The 19,889-nt window shown below is 38.4% G+C and overlaps 1 protein-coding gene across 2 annotated transcripts in view; it reads right to left on the bottom strand.

Annotated features, from left to right (window-relative positions):
- Nucleotides 1–2,741: 2,741 nt before the first annotated feature.
- EFHC2 (EF-hand domain containing 2) overlaps nt 2,742–19,889 on the bottom strand; it is a 62,167-nt gene continuing 45,019 nt past the window's right edge. For both annotated transcript variants that reach the window (XM_087757307.1, XM_087757308.1), the window contains 5 exons: nt 19,318–19,451; nt 14,255–14,452; nt 13,566–13,658; nt 5,881–5,986; nt 2,742–3,421 (listed from right to left, as the gene is read on the bottom strand). In XM_087757307.1, coding sequence (XP_087613433.1) covers nt 3,326–3,421; nt 5,881–5,986; nt 13,566–13,658; nt 14,255–14,452; nt 19,318–19,451 — 627 coding nt within the window. In that variant the 3' untranslated portion in view covers nt 2,742–3,325. The remainder of the gene's footprint in view (nt 3,422–5,880; nt 5,987–13,565; nt 13,659–14,254; nt 14,453–19,317; nt 19,452–19,889) is intronic.

Here is a 19,889-nt window from a genome sequence, read left to right as displayed (position 1 = left end):
ATGTAGATTAACAATCTGTCTGATGTTGGTACAAATGGCTCTGCCTAGAAAAATACAGTAGATGCCTGTAGGATGGGCAGGACACAGGGAATTGCCTGGTGAGGAACTTCATTTTTGTCCACAGATTGTCTACGGCTGCTTGTGGGTACCATGTTTGGGAAGCCCATCTGCTGGTGACCAGAGCAGGCACTCTGAACTGGACAGGAGCAGAAGCTGATGCGAGCCATGAGCTAACCAGCGCACCACCTGCACACAAGGACTGGTCCTCTTTGCCATTTGCAGCCTGCCATTTGTTTGCAGCAGCAGCTATTCCAGAGAACTTGAAGCCTCTTATTCTCAAATGCCAAGTTGAGGAAATAAAAATTAACACTGAACACGCAGCAGACCCCAGCAGTGAGATGGGGAGCCGGTACTGTAATGTGAATCTCTTTGCTCCTGCTGTGGACAGCACAGATACTTGTGGAAAGAAGATATCTTTGGCTCCCCTACACAGATCGAGAGCTGAGATTAATGGCAACTGTGAGGGCTGCCTTCCCCTTTATGCGATGCATGCTTTAAAGCTGTGGCCTCCTGCCATCTTGAAACATAATCTTGTGGTATTGTCTTCATTCAGGCCCCTCATCAGCAATGTGAAAAGAGAGAAGAAGCTGGTGGCAGGATTAGAGGAGAGGTTGAAATATTCTGGGCAGCATATGCTGCAAGTCACATTATACAAAGGGTATTACTGGATTGCTCATTGGCTAGGGCTTTCTCTTCTGGAAGCATTGCTGCTTGTAAAAAAGAAAACCTGGTGAAAAGTGTTTATAACACGTCAGACCACAGCATATGACACATTGTGAGCACAGTGACAAGCACTGAAAATATTTTTCAGGCCCTGTCTGCCCTGCTTCTAGAAGATCCTTTTGTGCTCGTCAGGGTTATGCAAGACGCATGGGAAAAGAGGAGAAAGAGAAGTGAGAATAATAATTCAGAAGGGTATTAGTAAACATCCTAAAATTACTGTCATCAGATGACCCATGTCAACCTTAAAACTGAGTACTTTAGTCTTGGAAGACTGTTTGAGACCCTCGTTGTTTTAGAAGTGAGACACCTTTTGTTGTCCAGTTTAAATTTATTTGTGGCAAATTATACCCACTTGTTCTTAGACTACCAATGTTTTTAACTGAAACAGATTATTTTCCTCGCCTGGCCATAATGTATTTACAGAGAGCAGTCATATTCTCTCTGAGACTTCATTTTATTTCACTAAACAGGCCAAGCTCCTTTAGTCTCCTTTCTCATCTCCATTCTCTTGGTCACCTTTCTAGTTCTTCTCTGCACTGGTTCCAGTTTGCAGTCACCTTTCTTGACCATGACCACACCAGACCATGATTGACCAGACCTATACACAGGGTTCCACCTGAAATTATATTTCTTGTGCTATTTTTTTTTTTTTTTTCTGAAAAGAGGCTCCTCTTTGTCCTATACACCTAAAGGAAAACAAACTAAAGTGCATTTCCGATCTCTAAAAGCTACTTGGGAAGTTCTAAATGCTCAGAGTCAATCTGTTTTGGAAACAATCGGCTGTACAAGATTTCCACAACTGAAACATATCCTTCTGAATTCTGGGGAACATTAAAAGTTTACAAGGGCAACTGCATTCATTTACAGTGTCAAGCTCAGTCCTGGTGGCATGTTTTAAAAATCTTCAGCTTTCATCAAAGTGGCTTCGAACACGTTATTATTGTTTTGGCTCCTGACACTATTGCCACGGTCAGATATTTTTCTTGTCATGCAAGAAACCATTTCCCTTTTTTGGATCAAAAAGCAGTACACGGTCTTGTCTACAACTTGAAGCACTTACTTAAACAAGTTTTCACAATTTTCTTTTTAACCCCCTGCACACAGACCATCACTTACCTATTTTATTGCAAACATCTTCCTAAGTAGCAGCAACACACATAATTATGCCTTGCCTCAAGCCCTTTTTTGCTGACAGCAAAGGTAAAAAGCTGCCAAAGACTTCATATTTTGCCATATGGAGGGAAAAGAATTTCTTCTCAGGAGCTGGGGGGACTAAAGAGAAGACATAGCATTAAAAATTTCATTTACACTATCATGCAAAAGTGCAGCAAGGTATTTCTAAATGGAACCATAATTCTAAAAGGGATCTCCAAGTCTCCAGAAAGATACAAATTTACTGACTTAAGTTATTCTTTGAACTATTGCCTTTCCCTCAGTTTGGGGATATAGACATGTTGAATTCTCATCCTTCTAAATCAAACACTTCCTCCCCGAATTGTAATTTCAGATTAGAGAAAGCGCAGGATTCTCAGTCTACTGAATGTGTGAGTTTCCCAGCCACCAGCAGAGGTGCTCTGCCTCACACCTCTTCCCCTGTGGAACTGCCGTGGATGAGTCAGCTCCCCCCTTCACCTCAGCGCTTCCATTCTTTACACTGGGGTAATTACTTCTCTCACAAAAGCATGCAGTAAATTCAGATCTAATCACGGCTTTGAGCTGGCATAAGCTTAAAAAGATACAAAAATGGTAACAGGAACTCCAGTTAGTCATCGCGATTTTGAGCAAAGAGAAAGGCATCAATTAATTTGCAAAGGGCAAGTACAGTGCTACTGCAAGAAAGCTGCACACTAAAATTGTACTGAAACACCTTCTCTTCACACGTGTTTCACCCAAGTAAACCTGGGTGGCTACTAATCTGAGTCACATTTAAAACAAAAAGCAAGAACTGATAGCTTCCGTGCTGTGCCTGCAAAATATTTATTTCCACATTGGAAGGCTATAATTATCTCTGATACCAGAGCAACTTTATACTGTGCTAAAACCTCGCTAGTATTTCCTCCATAAAATAACAAACTTTGACACAAACAGTACTTAAGCATCACAACAGGGACATAGCAAAAACACAGATACAAGGTGAAGAGCAAGAGAGGAAATTTGAATGGAATTACCTTATTGTGCTAATATAGTCTGACCTAATATTTTAAGAGGTCATCCAACAACCTCTTTTGTTTGCAGAACAAAGCAGGGCCAGTCAGATTTTCTTCTGTTTGACTCAAAGATTTCTCAATACTTGTAAATTCTCTATATAACCAGACACAAAGATTAGAGGATACAGTTTTAATTATGCTTGTAAAAGTACGAGAGAGTACTGTTGATTTAGGAGTTACAAAAACACACAAAGCATACATCTATGTTGGAATAAGAAATTAAATGCAATAAAACCTATATCTTATTTTTTTGTTTTACAAGAAATGTTTTCAGTATCTAAGTAAACTTTAGAGCTGAAACACTAATCCAAAAGCAGTGTCTTGCACAGATCAGATCATTCTTCCTTGCCAAACAGATCATCCAGAAGAGGTAAGTATTTGATCCCTTTCACAGGAAGGGATGGTGGTTGTCTGCTCCAGTCATCTTCATTCTGAAATTAGTAACCCAGAGAATATCTTAGAATATAATATTGAAAACAAGAATAATTAAAAGCCAGTCAACATAAGATTGAATGAGCTGCTTGATTTCCACATACAAATCTGTGAAAAAGTGGACCTTTATATAGCACATCCTCTTAAAAGATTATTACATGCACATTTTTATCAATCTTGCAGAATATTTTATTAGAAATATTTTCTATCATTAGCCCTTTTGCAGATATTTTCAAAATTAAATACTGCTATATTTTCTTCCTTAAGATGCTTATACTTGGAAGTCTTGCAAGTCATCTATGTCTCAACACCCAAAATCATACAGAATTATGAGACAGAGAGAAAAAAGAAAAAAGTCAGCTAAACAAGCACAACTCTGTTGCTGAAATCTGTCTGTCAAATACAGGTACTGTAGCCCCAAAATATTGCTGTTAATTCAAGGTAAGTCATGAACAGAATGATAATTGGACTCTAAAGTTGAACAAGATTTAAGTCCCTTCCTTTCTCTGATTTTTTCCATTTCATATTGATCTCTTCATTAATTATTCTTGTACTGTACCACGATAGCCTAGGTATTGCAGCTAACTAACAAAATAATAAAGTCAATAAAACTCAATAAACTATACTGGCACCAATTTGGGCACAGTTCATTAAAAACAGTGCTATATGTCAATATGACAGTTACAGTAAGGCTTTGGAGCTGATGAGGAACCTGTTACCCCAGCATGATGATGACTGATTATAATTTCTATTAATGCTCTTTCTTCCTTTTTGATTTCAGCTGTAACCTTCCTGCCATAACTCCATGTACCATTCTCAACTGGGGCTCTTAGGCATCAACCACTCTCGGAAAGCCCATCTACTGGCTGTCCTCCAAGCAAAGATAACATCTTCATACCCAAACAAAACCTCGTCTCTTATGCTGATCAGAACATATGTTTCACCACAAATGTCCACTTCAACCTCCTGCTTCTTTCACAAGCACCTTCTCCACCACACCTTCAACTTGTGAAGGCTGCCTCCTGGTTCCACCGTCACTTGCACCCCACCTTCACCCCATAAGGAGCCATCTCCTTCCCTCACCCGACCGAAATCAGGTCATGATCAATGGCTAGGTAAGCCATCCTGTGAGGGGAAAAAAATGGTCAAATACATGGAAAAGCAAGTGTATCTGTGCTTCTGCTTCTTTCACCCTTGCTTTTTGGTACAGAGCTTAGCACCATCTTCAAGACAAAAATCCTCTGGGCACAGGCTCTGACCTTCTTTTTGCTTCTGTGGTACTGAGGCTCACAAGACCCCTTATGCTGACACAATCTCCTGAGAGCAGTCACTGTTTAAATATTGAGTTATAACTTAAGCACAGAATTCTCCTGTAAAAAAAAGAATACCTACTGAACAAAACCTAATGCACACTTTGAACCACAGGACTGCTGTATAAAACATGTGGAAGGGCTCTGATTTTATCTGTACATGATGGAAAAATTCTTCTCAATAACCAAGTGAAAAATAAACCACCATGGAAAGCAGAGCAGCACTGGGACCTCGTCAGACATCACCGACAGTTTGAGATGCTACAGAAGGGCTGGTAAGCCAAGTAAGAGAAAGGAGTCAGGTTAATAGCACAGTACTTGAGGAGTATTGGTTTAAACTGTGTCACCGTTGAACTTGAATTTAAAGGAATGCTATGTTTCTAAACGGTCTGAATACAATGAAACACATTCTGTACAAGCACAGCAACACATTGGCTAGGCCAGAACAGCAAAACTACATGTTGGCAGAAGGGCTTCAGATTTATCTGTTACGAAAGTTTTTAAAAATCAGCATAATTGCCTTTTGCACCATCTATTTTTAAATGTTCCATTCAGCACAAGATGGCAAGATCAGATTAATCTCTGTACTTTGTTGATACCGCATTTTTATTTACCCTAAGTAGCAGGCTGGTGAAGACATACAAAGTTGATCCATCAATACTGCTCTTGCTGTACGCCTACCAGTGATGTAGTGTATGATGTACAAGTTTGTGTGGAGTTATAAAAAATACATAGCTATTTTCTGCAGTGTCAGTGGAGTTTAAAGTATTTCCTGACTATCTCAGCAAGCGAACAGATCATTTGACATGTGACAACAATATTTGTGGGTGAAGCGGTATTCACGCCCATTGTTCATGGACAAATACACCTGTTTTCCCTTCTCTTTTTTTTTTTTTACCTTCTAGAAAAATGTCACAGAGATGTGACACCTATTAGGCACGGGGGTGTTACAGGGCTCCTCGTCCCTGTTTGACTTCTCTGCTTCATTCTAAACTTCCCAGTAAAAATTAATTACTTGAAGAAAATAGGCACAAACACACAAATATGAAAACTGTTGTGGTCTCCACTGGATAAAGCACTCACGTTAAAGTTGGACAAATTATACCAATGTACTGTACTGTTCCTTTGCTCAAATCCACAGGTTTTACCTTGAAAGGAACCTTTATTGTCTGGAAAGCAGGGATTCGATTCTCTCTCCAGTTCAGCCCATCCACAAACTTTTTGTATTCCACTTGCTTATGGTCATCTTCAAACCTAAGCAGAATATCCATAAGATGACTCAAGGTTAAAGGAAATTTTTAACAAAGTTGTATCATGTTATCTACAGCATACTAATACATTACCTTTGGGATAACGATTTTTTACTCCTTTATTGCCAAACACTGTCAGGAGTACAGAAAAACACTACCAAGCAGTCAGGACTTCTATATCATACATTCTATTCCATATTCTTACACCTTATTATTGTCTCTCTGTCGTGGTTTAACCCCAGCCAGCAACTAAGCACCACACAGCCGCTCGCTCACTCTCCCCCGGTGGGATGGGGGAGAGAATCAGAAGAGTAAAAGTGAGAAAACTCATGGGTTGAGATATAGACAGTTTAATGGGTAAAGCAAAAGCCGCGCGCACAAGCAAAGCAAAGCAAGGAATTGATTCACTACTTCCCATGGGCAGGCAGGTGTTCAGCCATCCCCAGGAAAGCAGGGATCCATCACGCATAATGGTTACTTGGGAAGACAAACTCCATCACGCCGAACGTCCCCCCCTTCCTTCTTCTTCCCCCAGCTTCTATACTGAGCATGACGTCATACGGTATGGAATAGCCGTTGGGCCAGTCTGGGTCAGCTGTCCTAGCTATGCTCCCTCCCAGCTTCTTATGCACCTGGCAGAGCACAAGAAGCTGAAAAGTCCTTGACTAGTGTAAACTCTGCTCAGCAAGAACCAAAACATCACTGTGTTATCAACATTATTCTCATCCTAAATCCAAAACACAGCGCTCTACCAGCTACTAAGAAGAAAACTAACTCTATCCCAGCTGAAACCAGGACACTCTCATAATAAAATTCAACTTCTTTAAGGTTTATTACGTTTCAACTAATTTCATTTTACTTTTGAAGCATTGCCCAACCTTTTCCAACACTGGGATCTCACAACTGGTGACAAACATAGAGTTGGGATGATCAGCGTATGACTCCTTTGTGTAGAAAAGAAACAGGTGGAATGATACAAGAGAGCTGTGCTGTAACACAATTGACTTGCTTTATATGGCTTCTACAGTCATTTCCTGAAAATAAGCAATCTTTCAAAAATGCTATTTGTACACACCTTGGGATCACTTTACAATTGACAAACACACAGCTCTTTAACCTATCAAATAACAGCCAGATGTAAAAATCACAAGCCTTATCATTTGGTAGTTGGTTTTACAGCATCATTCTTTATTTCTATGGAATAAATATGTATTTGTGTTAGTTATGAGGGTCCCCTAAATATATATATATATATATGATAAATATAGATATATATGCTGCCAGCTAAGGTCTACAGGTACAAGTGGAACACGCTATCTCCCTCCCTCAAATTTCTAAAATCATTACCCTGCACTAATAAACCCCATGGGAGCAGATCTGTAAGCCATGTCATCCTTCTGCCATTGATTTGGATGAAGCAGCTTCAGAAAAAAAGTCCAATTCGGCAAAACACTTAGGTGATCAAGGCACTTGGGAACCACTGTTATTTCAGTGGGACTAGTTCAAACGCTTGAAAGATATCCGCAAGCTGAAGCTACCATGCAAATCGTTCTTGAAATGAACAGCGTAACTGCTCTGCTACAAATCCTGTACTAGCAGCTTCTGTGAATGACATCTGTCTCACCTAACACTACCTACATATAAAAGGGACCTGGTTTAGGCATATAAGCACACCCTGGAAGTGTCTGTGCTTCACTGGGGTCCATGGAGAGACATATACAACTAGCGAGACTCAACACCTATTCTTTGGTGGGAAATATCAGGTTAAACAATTCTGCCTTGTAATCTGGTGAGACAAATACTACTGCACAGGAGCAAGATCATCTCCAGGAAACAAGTCTTTTAGAAAATTGTTTTCTCTTGTTCTTAAAGAAATAGCACTGCATAAAACATGGGCCTCAAAACCCTCCAACCACTGCAGAGGGTTTGGTAAAAATTAAGCATGAAGGTACTTGAAGGGGGAATTTACAGCACAAACTTGGAAAACAATACTGGAGAAGAGGAGAAATAAATCTAGTGACAAAAAAAAAAAAAAGCAATAAACCGCAACTCATCCTCTCCTTCTCCTCCCCCCACACCTTTCATTTAATAGTCAGCAGGAGAGATAATAATAAAATATACTGAGAGCCATAAAAAGAGATGCTAGCGATAAACTGGAACATTAAGTACAGTGAGTTATGCTGAAGATGAAAGCAAAGTCAGAAAAGAATGCTACTGTATTAAAGAGGAGCCTGAAACATTGCCGTGAGAAACCATCCTATGATAGTTTGCTTCTTTATAATAGCTCACACACAAGTTAACTTTTTCATAAAGCCTTACTTTCGGGGAATATATCCAATATACAAGAAAATTATCATTCCTACTTCTAGGGGGTTCTTGTTTGATTCAGGTTCTTTGCAGGTGGCAATTGGGAAAAGGAAGGAGTTTTGCATTAGAAGTAACAAGACAACAAAAAAAGCTTATGCCTCTTGGAAAAAAAACTATAGCACACAGATTTTGAATTTCAGAACTATCATGACAATTATTTTTTTCTTTTACTATATATGTATTTATCTTTTGTTCATTGTGAAAAGTCAAAAGATTAAGTCTACTGCCAAGATGCAGAGCTGTATAAGCAGGATTTTTAAGTAAAGAACAAGTGAAGGCGTGTAACTACTTAAACCTTATGTTGAGGCAATGAAGTCAAGGAAAGCATTGCTTCTGCTTTCAACAAACATTAACAAGGAGAAAAGTCCTTTGATGTGCAGCACTAGCAAACTGAGATGACAACATGGGCATGAAGTTAACTATAACCAAATATTTTAACATGGGCAGAGGAGATGCGATTCCTAAATCCCATATTTAAATAGCTACAGAAAGCAGTTTAAAATATTACCCTAGAATAATCTAGAAAAAAAAAAATCTACTCTTTAGATCTCTTTCCTGCTGTGACTTATAGTATCAATCTACTAAAAGCACACACTTGCAATTTGGCACAGAGTATCCAGACGGACTGAGGAGATGTTATCAATTTGTGCATTATTAGGACAGAGATGTCATACATTTCGGTGGCTGGAGGTAATATGACTGAAACCGACAGTGCTCTTCAGGAAAGGAAATTAGATTTGTCTTATCAAGAAGATGCAACAAAGATCTCTTGAAACCACGCTTCTCTTCAGTTTTTCCCTATGACTTCACCAAAGCATGTGATTTTAGACTACGAAAGTCACTCCCCCATCCCTATCACAGTTTGCAGAGCTTTTTTTTTCTTTTATGTTACAGAAATAATTGAACATCTTTGCTTCTAAAAATATATTCATAATGAAATACTCCAGATATGTGAAAAATCTGGTTAAATCACATTATGACCATTCCTGAGGATGCTTCGGTGAGTAAAGGCTACTTACAAATACTTTTTCTTTCCCATCAAGAAATATGTAACCCAAGCATTTATGTGAAAAGTTAATGTACATGCAGAGTTTTTTTAATTCCTTAGTTTTGAATAACATTTATTAAGAAGTTAATCTGATAATAATAGAGGAGAAGCATCATGCTGCTTTAACCTTAGAGAAAACGTTGGGATTCTTCAGCCTGTTTGATAAGTCTCTGTGTAACACAGGTATACACCTAAATTGTCATAAACTGCTCATATGAAAAGATTTAAAACAGCAAGCACGGACAAGTGCATGCAGCTGATCAGTATGAATTAAGTAATGGCTACCATCTTGTGTATACATTTATTCACGTCTTGAACAACTATAAATTGAACGATCAGTTCCTCAGCATACTGAATAACAGAAATAATTTCTTTTAAGAGATACAAATATTAATGCTGGAGAGTCTTTTCATCACAAATGGCTAAGGGAGTCTCAGACATCAAAGGTAACGAGCAGAAGACAGAGTGCAGGACAAAGATCTTGTGACCATTTCCAACCTTGCTCCTGCTACCAGGACACTTGCTGTAGCAGGAAAAGAAGGTTTGCTTCCTGAAAGAAATAGGTCAGCCCTAAAAAAACATTACAGGTAGGCAGCTATGTAAAAAATTATTACCCAGCCACAAACCAGGGAAAAGCTGAGCAGGCAGGAGTGGCCTGGCCTGGCCTATTAGTGACTCGAGAACTGGGATGACCACGTAGGAGGCCCATTGTTACCAGACGCTGCTACCTGAGACACCAGGGATTAACCATTTCAAAACAGCAAGCCCCCCTCCAGAGTCCAGCACTCTCACCCTGGTACTCTGGAGAGGGGAAGAACTACGCTGCCACTTTTAACAGAAATTAAAAGACAGATTTTAAAGAATAGAGAAATACGCTTAACAACTAAACTCATGTGGAATGATCAACATGTAATAGTTGTAAACTTGTAATCCATTCTTTCTTCCCTCCATTTTTTCTTTCCTTATCTGCCAGCTGTTTACGTACCCTCTGGGGAAGGACTGCATCTTTTTAAGTCCTTGTTAACATAATTTAGCATTGCAGTAAATAAAAATAACAGAAAAAAAAACCCCTAAATTCATTACTTAAGCACTTTAGCAACATTTATTTATTAAACAAACTATAATTGTTCATTATGCCTGCATAAATTTAAAGAAATGCTTATAATGAGTACTGCAGTTTTCTGGCAGAAACAATTGTGTACCATCTGCATTGCTTAATACATTGTGATTAAAAGACTGTATTGCCCTGTGATTAAAAAACTAAAAGTGAGAAAATGCTGATGGAAAAAGGAAATACTTTTTAATAAGCCAGCTCAGGTAAATTGGAAAAATGGACACATTGTTGGGTACCTAAATCCTACTATTCCACCATCCCACAATTAAAAATATAAATTTACTCTAGACAGACAATTTGAAAGGGTCTACGAAACCTCACAGTCTTTGTGCTAATTCTCTCTGCACTCTGTGGAAACTGAATAGTCTTTGGGTACAGTAAACAAAGTCCTGGGTCATCTGGAGGTGACCACAAAATTAGACAGTAACTTCTAGTTCCATCTCATGCTTGTAATAAGTGACAGATCATTGCAGTATAATTTACAAACGTAAATAATAAATACTTTAAGAGTATTGCCTTTCAAAATGGAAAAATAGAACCATTAAGTCCTACAGAAAGTCTTTGCCACTTAATCTCAGATAGCAAAGTTGAATAAACATATAGCTTCAGTCTTCAACTATTATCTGATCACATAGCATCATTTTATAGCTGAATAGGGTCCAGCTAATGCATTAGCTATACGTACTGATTTTGTGGGAATCAGTCCAAGAACTTTTATTGTACCGCTTTCTTCCTTCATAAATACAGATACACACAGTAGGAACACCACCACTGCTTGCTTCAGAAACATCAATGGACACAAAATTACACGCTTCCTCATCCAAAAAAAAAACAAGGAAAGAATATTGTTGACAAACTTTGCCTACGCTGAACTGCATACTCCCCAGGAGTGAGACTGTTCTTCATTAAGAATAAACCTGCCTGTTTCATGATTCTTCAGTCTCAAAGAAAACTACAGAAAGCAGGAGGAAAGGAAGAGAAAAGTCTAAATCTCATTCAGCCAACTCTACTCTTCCAGATTACTGGAAATTAACTCCTATTAAATAGACTTAAAAAAAAATCTTTCCCTGACTCTGCTCTCTCATGAAACAATAAACTCACCAAGCAGTGCCAACTGCACACATTATTAAGAATGTGACAATCTTCCTTCTTATCCGCAGTGCAGTGACTCACCACATAAACCATGCTTTTTTGAAGCAGCCGATACTGTAACTTAAGAACTGGCACTACACATAGCACTCTATCATATGAAGTACTTCTCACACTGATTTCTGAGGCCCAGCTTCACACCATTTACCTTTCTCATACAGAAATCTGCAATACAGGCTGGCCACAGCCCCTTTAGAAACAAAGGAAAATGGATGGTAATTTAGAAATCCAGCTCTTATACAGGCTGAGGAGATAACTCTCTCCTTCTCCACAGCCTACAGAAAGAACCTACAGAGACTGAATCCTAATTCAGCTGTCATGGGTACCTGCCTAAAGCTGGGTGAAATCCAACCCTTAGTCTCCTCCTTGTCTTCTAAGCTTATCTCTAATTTTTATTATAGTGTACTGGGCTTTTTAACTGCCTACACTGAGACTCTTTAAGAGAGAAGATGTTCATCTCACAAAAGCTTTCCCTGGTATAAATTCACAAACAATAAACACGTCTCTGGAGCTTATGACGTGTCAGGCTTGTCTGTTTTTCATCAGCACTGAGTTAGTACACAAAGGAAAACCTCCAGTCCCTTGTCTGTGCATCTATTCAATTTCAGCCTTTAGGAAGTGGAAACTGTGAGAACCCCTTGTCTAGTACCGGATGTCAATTGTCCTCCAACACTTTTTGTATTGGGCAGCTTAGTGGGAGTCCTAAAAAATTAATTTAGATTAATGCTAAAATTCAGACATGCTTCTGATGACTAACACTTGTAACCTAACTGTCAGGAGTGATGAACAGCAAATTGCCAAAGTCATCTATCTGGCTACTGCAGGGAACTGTTCTGAATGGTTTTGGTCTGGAAATGGGGGATTTGTGAAAAATAGCCCCTTAGGCTTTTTAAAGCAGTCTTGTTGATACCGATGTAAGTAGGAAGCCTTGCTTGCAGTACGAAGATGCTTTATTAAAATGGGTTCCACGTTTCTGTCTGACAAGAGTCTCTTCATTATTTGATAAATGCAAATGCTTAGTTTGCAATTCCTCCTGAAATCAAGAAGCATATCTACCTGAAAGCATCTAAACATGACAGAAGACAAGACCTGCTCCTGCTTTTACCACAGTATGAAAGTAAAGACAAAACATTTAAGGGTTTCCCGCAAGGAAAAGAAGAGACCAATTAACATGCATTTAAACCTATTACCAGAAAATCTGGCCATGAAAACCAAACTCAAGATGACATGAGTGTTCAAAACACCACAGGTTACTCTGAACTCTAGCTTTTCATACAAGTGTACTGAATACTAGTTCTTTTCACTTCTGTTCTCATTAATACAGCTAGCCAAGCAATCTGTCTCAAAACAATTAAATGTGCTATGGAAAAATACTAAACCCATGCCAACACTCCTTTTCCTTTTTGAAAATCACAATAAAATAAGTTTCAGGTGAGATTAATAGGAGTAGCATCACTTTTATTTACTCCTGATGCTGTCTACTTCATTCAAGGACATTTCATTGTATTCACCTTGGTATGTTTCTTAAAACTCACATAACGTGTTTTCATAAGATTATTGTTTTTACCTTACATATACACAGGAACAACTAATGCAAAAAAAGTGGATCTCATTGATAATGATAAGTATCAGTAGCTGATTCCCGTAAGACTAATTCCATAGAATTCTGGCAAAACCCAGATGATCTACCATGCCAGACAAAATGAAGAGAAGTTGCTAACATGTATGCACCTTAGTTGATTATAAGTATTCTATAAATAGGAAAGTCCACATGTGTATAGGGACAAAATCAGCATCATGAAATGATTAGTATAGTATAAATGACAAATTCTTAAGAACTGTGTCTGCAGTAGATATTTAGCATTGATTTGCACCCACACATGCATCCATCTGCCCTTAACTTACATAGTCAGTAAAGCTTGTAGATCATCATCAGCCACTGGCAACTTAAAGGACTTGCAAATAGTCCTGCACATCTCATGGGGCAGCACTCCACATCTACACAAACAGAAAGAGGAGGGAGAAGTGTACATTAGATATTTTCCAGATTTACTTCAAGCGAATGTTGCTGTGAATAGGAAAACACATGAGGAATATTGGGGTAGAGGTAAAGAAAACAAGGTTTTATGAAATTTTGCTATTACAAGGCCGAGAAACTTAAAGTGCACGTGGTGGCCTGTCTCCCACACACGGAGGTCCTTAGTGATTCTCTGTGATTCTTTATCTGCGACATCAGAGAACAAAAAGGGCAAATAAGTCATATAAAGAATCAGCTACAAATCTCTTCTTTTTTTCCTTAAATCACTGTTTCTCCTCTTTGATTTAAAATACTATGTTTTGCCTGTGAACGGGCATCTGATTATGTCACAGAATGTTCAATACAACAGCTATAATAAAAAGTCCACAAACAAAATGAAAAAGAGACAAAAAGGCTATCCTTTTCTCGTCTACTGTCAAGTGCTGAGAGGGGCTTAACATTACAAATAATATTCTTTGGCCACAATACATCATTTGCTCTGCAACAAATAGAAGGTCGGTAGGTCTACAAGCAGAGCTTCCCAAACAACAGCTTAGGATAAATAGAGGAAACTTACTTTTCACGGTCGTTGTACATAAGCACCGCAGACAGTTGTTCAAAATTCTCAAAGCTATTTTTCTTCAGTTGTTCTTGAGCCACTGCAAGGAGGAAGTGGAGGTCCATTTCATATTCATCTCTCACACCGTAACAGCGTGCGAGAGTCATAATTTCATGTTCTGAAAATGCTCCATCGGTGACACTGAGTATCAAATTTCTGTTCACAAAAACAACAACTTACATTAGTTTTAAGTAAAGGAGTTAAAAACAATTAATAATCACTAAATTTCAGGAGAAAAAAAGATTAAAGTGTACTCATTATAAAATGCTGTATTTAGATCTTTAAAGAATGTATCTACTTAAATTTGAAAGCCAGATCTGTTCAAGGAAGTATAATGGAAATCACCTGAACTCTTAAACTCTTGCAGGATGTCCACATTTGTTCAGCAGTTGGCTATACATACAAAACCCCATAATAATCATGACTGAAGCCTTTTACTGGAGATGCCATACTGGCAGGCAATATTAGCAGGATTGTGAAAGCTGGCCCTGTTGGGTAGCTTTCAGGGAAAAGCTGGAGGAAGGGAAGGAGAAACTGGATACAGAGAGAGGGCAGAAAATTACACCCAACTTGTAATCACAAGTCCTCCTGGCAAGAATGGAAGACAGGAGGCAGTAGCAAGACCAGTTTATGCTTGGACACTGTCAGCGGAGAGTCAGATCCCATGCAGGGAAGAGCCTGAGATGTGCTCTCCCAAGATTGCTTGTGCTGCTTAGACGAATCAGCCCAACCCAAGGAAGAAGAAATGTTCCCGAGATCCATCTGATGGGGCAGCATGGGCACTGAATGACTACTCGTTACTGTTAATATCAAGAATTTGTTGCTGGTAATAGACCTGGAGTAGTTTCTGGGTAAGCTCCTGAAGGCGCTTGTAGTATATCAGGAAATGGACACAAGCTTTGGAGCTTAAGAACCAGGACTAGTAATTACAGTTCAGAACAATCTCCCTCTGCTTTATATATTGTTGGTGGAGGGGAGGAGAAAGACTAATTTTAAAGACTACATTGTCTTTGTAGTAGTGGTTTTGTTGCCTTCAATGATTACAGAGTTCTTCCTATGTCCTGGGTGCTGACACAACATAAGGGAAGAAAAACACCAGTAGTGAGGTACGCAAGGAAACCTAGGAGGCTTCCTGCTCTCCTGGAAAAAACTGGCCTGAATTGTAGGTTACTTCAGCTGCTACAAGGCCTCTTGCCAAACCTGGCTTAGTGTAACTATACATTGGTGTTATGAACCCAAACATCTGCCTCTGGTGAATTCACGTTCAACAGGATTTTATTTAACAGAAAGCATCAACATAGGCCTATGTGCCTCAATCAAAATTAGATTAATTATATATAATACTTCTGGATAAACTGCACTAAGAATAAACTTCACCATAATTGCTGATGCAATTAGAGCTGTACCTTGTGGTACCCTTGAGAGTACGGCATCACTGTGATTATATACCAATCTTTGAAAACAAATGGAAGATTAATAGTGATGCACAAAGTCCTGACACAAGACTCAAACTTCTGGCTGGAGAATAGTTAAATTCTTGAATGAATCTGATAATGAATCTCTTAACATCCACATGTGAACTGAAAGCACAGAAACTTCATACCCTTCCAAACTGCAAAATTTTATCAACAAACAATTTTTCACTTGCTTCCTCTCAGAGGCTTGTGTGGTCCTGTTCAAAATTAAGATATCTCCTCATAGAATATGATTGCACTTACACAGCTATTCAAAAAAGGATGCTAAACACTGTATAGTGTCTACTTTGATTCAACTGCTGGTTTTTTCATATTAAATAAATCAGAAAGATCCTTTATTTGCAGTGGCAGGAGATAAATACAAGGAGAAGACAAATTGTTGACAGTAGCAAACTTTATTTGAGATTATGCAAACTCAGTGACCAAAACTTGGTCCATCTATTAATATTATCATTATCTTGTCAGTATTATTATTATTCCACTTACTGAATATTACTATTTATATTGTAGCAGCAGTCAGAGATCCAGTCAAAACTGGAGCCTCTTTCCTGGAGCCTGCAGTAATACTACTGCAAACACAAAGAGGAGGACAATACTGCCTGATAAGCCTGCTGCTCTAAATGCTTGGGCTGGCGAAGCTGAAAGCATGTAGATAACATCACCCATTTGAATATTTCCACAGACTGGATTTCCACACATGGCACAGATTTTTCCAGTGTCAGGATTTTAAAGGCCTTTTATTTTCTCAAGCCAGTCAGTGACAATCAAGTCACCAAAACCCCCAGATAAAATTATTGTCTCATTTGGGAATTAAGGAATTCCCAATAGTGATTGTTGGGGACTAATGAGTGAGACCCAAGATTCTCAAACATCTAAACTCTTCCTGACAAAATGAAATAGCTGCAACAATTGTTCCCACAGCTTAGTTATCTTTTGTTTTACTTTTTTTTTTTTTTGTTCTAGAAGAATAAGATAGATTGCAATCTGAATTTGGTAGAGAAAGAAGAAATAATAATTAACTGCTCAAGAGAGCTGTTTCTCAAGCTGAATTGAAGATAGGCATCTTTGTTAAACCCACATGGTTCTTTGTCTCTGACAGTGAACAGTCTTGCCAGTAGCTTATGAGAAAAAGCAGTCTGGATAGGACCATGTGATGCACAGGCATCTAAGTTCTAGGGGTTTTTTTCTTCTCTTTTTAACAAAGCTTTCAATAGTTTTAACAACAGCTTAGGAGATAGCTTCAATGTACGCCATGTATTTATTTCCTGGATGCTGTGCTGTAGATTTGGGTTCTGAAAGTAGTTAAAGTAAATTGTATAATTACAACTCTGCTTCACTACATCCTATTTATAGGTGTATTTTTAAATGCAGCTCATATTAAATTGCATAGGTAGAAAGGAAGAAATCTGAACAGCCAAATTCAGAGCACAGTAAAGCTTTAGCTGTATTTAAGATAAGAAAAGAGGATTATCATGCTGGTTGAAGCTGTCACACAGATAATTGCCTGTACTAAAAATATCATTTGTAGTCAGTTAGAATCACGAAATGCCATGACAGATTAAAAATAAACAGTGATGTACACAAGAAAATACAACACTGAAAGAAAAATACATATTCTATTCACAGAAAAATATCTTTGACTTTTCATAGATGCAAAGAAGTGCTCTCATGTTTGTCATTAAAAATATTTCTTTCGTTCTAAAATAAGATACATGGATAATAAAAAGAAGTGAGCCTTTAGATTACTGGATATAATATGAATGAACAGAAACAAAATCTACAATCACGGTAAAGCACAAAAGTTAAATGTTCCTTAGAGGCAAATTCTTCCTCTGGCCGTGTGAATGCTTCCTCTTGGACCCCCTGCTGTCCCACCGCAGGAGAGACGTAGACCAGTAGGAGGTGCTCAGACAGGCCCAGGTGAGCACTGAGGCCAAAACAACAGTATTGCGTGGACTCCCCTGCTTTCTCTCTTACTCGTGCAGAGGGCTACCGCATTTTTGTTGCTGAAACTGAGTGCCTCAATACCATATAACTAGGCATATCTTACTCCATGCCGCGGAACAGCACTAGCCTAAATTAAACAGCTGGGCAGTTCACAGCTGCACAGAGTATGACTGTGATTAAATTTACACTCAACCGAGCCTCTTCTTGATAAAATAAAAATCTTTCCCTGCCATTTAGAAGCATTATCATCCCTTCTAAAAGTGTGCTCCACCAATTTCATCATGCAAATGTTCTGAAACATTGACCTGCTCTTACTGCAAGTAAGACGACGAAGTTTTGCAAATGATTATTTCATAATTTGAACCAAGACCATAATTATTTGATTTTAAAAAGTTATTCTGTATATAAATTAAAACCCTTTTCCAAGTGCTGTAAAGTTTCTCCAGATATACATTAACTTTCAATTTTCTCCACTTCTTATTCTAGTAATAAAATTGTCCTTCTTAATGCAGTTAACAGTTCAGAATCCTGCTTCTGTTGAGTAAAACATCTGAGTCTAGAAATATTTTCACCAAAAACTGCCAATAGTTGTGGCCTTTCTTAGTTTGAATCCTACCTTTTAATCACTTATTTTTCATTTCTGAGTACCAGCTTGTTTTCATTTCTCACTACTTTCACTTTGAATTGCTGGAAGAACCTTCTGCTGATCTATATATTTTCTGAGATATTTCAGAAGCAATTTATGCCTTGGTTAACATTCCTATATGGATGACATTCCACACAATATACATCTACCTATATGCTTTAGTTATTATGACAGTTCCTAAACACATAGTATATTACCGCTGTGAAAACCAAAATGCTTCTAGGTAAAATCTCCTCCCCTGTTCCACATCATTAACTTCACCAGTACCCAACACAGTTCATATGCTCAAGTATTCTGGCTGTGGGACAAACTGAAAATCAGCTTGCATTTGAACATGATTTCTTCTTTCAAGTATCTATACATTTGCCCATTGCCATATCTGGATCACTGCCAGAATCCAGGTATCTGCTCACCGTGTCACTGCTGAAATTACTATCCAAGCATTAATCATTGCTCTCACTACTGCTTTGCAGTCTTTTTTAGAGATGCTTATAACTGCATCCTATAAATTCAATACACCATGGTTCTGTGAAGACTCTCTTCTTTATCAATGATTCAAAACCCAAATAACATCATTTTCAGAAGGCCAACTCAAACATTCCTTCTTGAATTTCAAAACTACTAATTAATCTGTTTGACTCTCTCAGGATAGGCTTTTCTTTATCCTTCAGTGTATATATTACTGCTGACTTGCCCTTCTTCCCAACACCCTGTGCCAGCTCCATAAAAAGTAGACAGATTTTAGTTGTGCTTTTCAGCTTACTTGAAACTATTGTATTTCTCTTTTTTCTGGGGCATGGATTCACTCTCTTTTTCACATACAGTCTCCAAGTAAACGCAAAACAAATGTGTCAGCTAACACGTGCAGAAAGCATCAAGAAACAGTCATGCTGTATACATTTTTGGGGAACGTGCCTTCATTAAACATTAAAAACCAAAATCCACTGTCTTACCTGAAAAGGTCATACTCAATCACCTTGGTATGCTCAGGGTCAGCGGCTGCAAACACCTGTCTGATTTCTCGGAAACGAGGTTCGGCTATGTCTTTCAGTTTCTTGAGGATGACACCAATGTCAGCCACAGAGAACTTAACAAAGGAAAGCAAGACAAAGATTAGAGAGAGGCACTATGCAACCAGTGATGCATGTACCAGCAAGAGTTGTCAAGATGCAGGGCAATGTTGAACTGCTAAGTATTATTAGTTTCTTCATTGTCTCAGTTCAAATGAATAAATCAGCACTGTGTTAAGTTTGGGGAGAAGCTTGCTACTGAAAAAAATTGCCTCCTACTGAGAATATAAAAAATTAAACAAAAATCATCAAATCATGCACTCTCAGAAAGCGTATTCCAGCTACAAAAAAGGACATCCACTTTTGCTTCAGACATTGAATTATTAAAGCAGAAGCAGAAACATTTACAGTTCTAACAACTTAGTCCTCGTTTTATGTTGGTACATCTCACTTAACTCTCAATTAATAAAATTCACCATGTTAAAACCAATCTTTTCACCGTTGGCTCTGATGAA

This window comes from Nipponia nippon, unplaced genomic scaffold, assembly GCF_047370975.1.
Source record: "Nipponia nippon isolate SJK-2023a ecotype South Korea unplaced genomic scaffold, ASM4737097v1 scaffold_2, whole genome shotgun sequence".
NCBI classification, from domain to species: domain Eukaryota; kingdom Metazoa; phylum Chordata; class Aves; order Pelecaniformes; family Threskiornithidae; genus Nipponia; species Nipponia nippon.
This window is presented reverse-complemented; position numbering and strand designations above follow the sequence as displayed.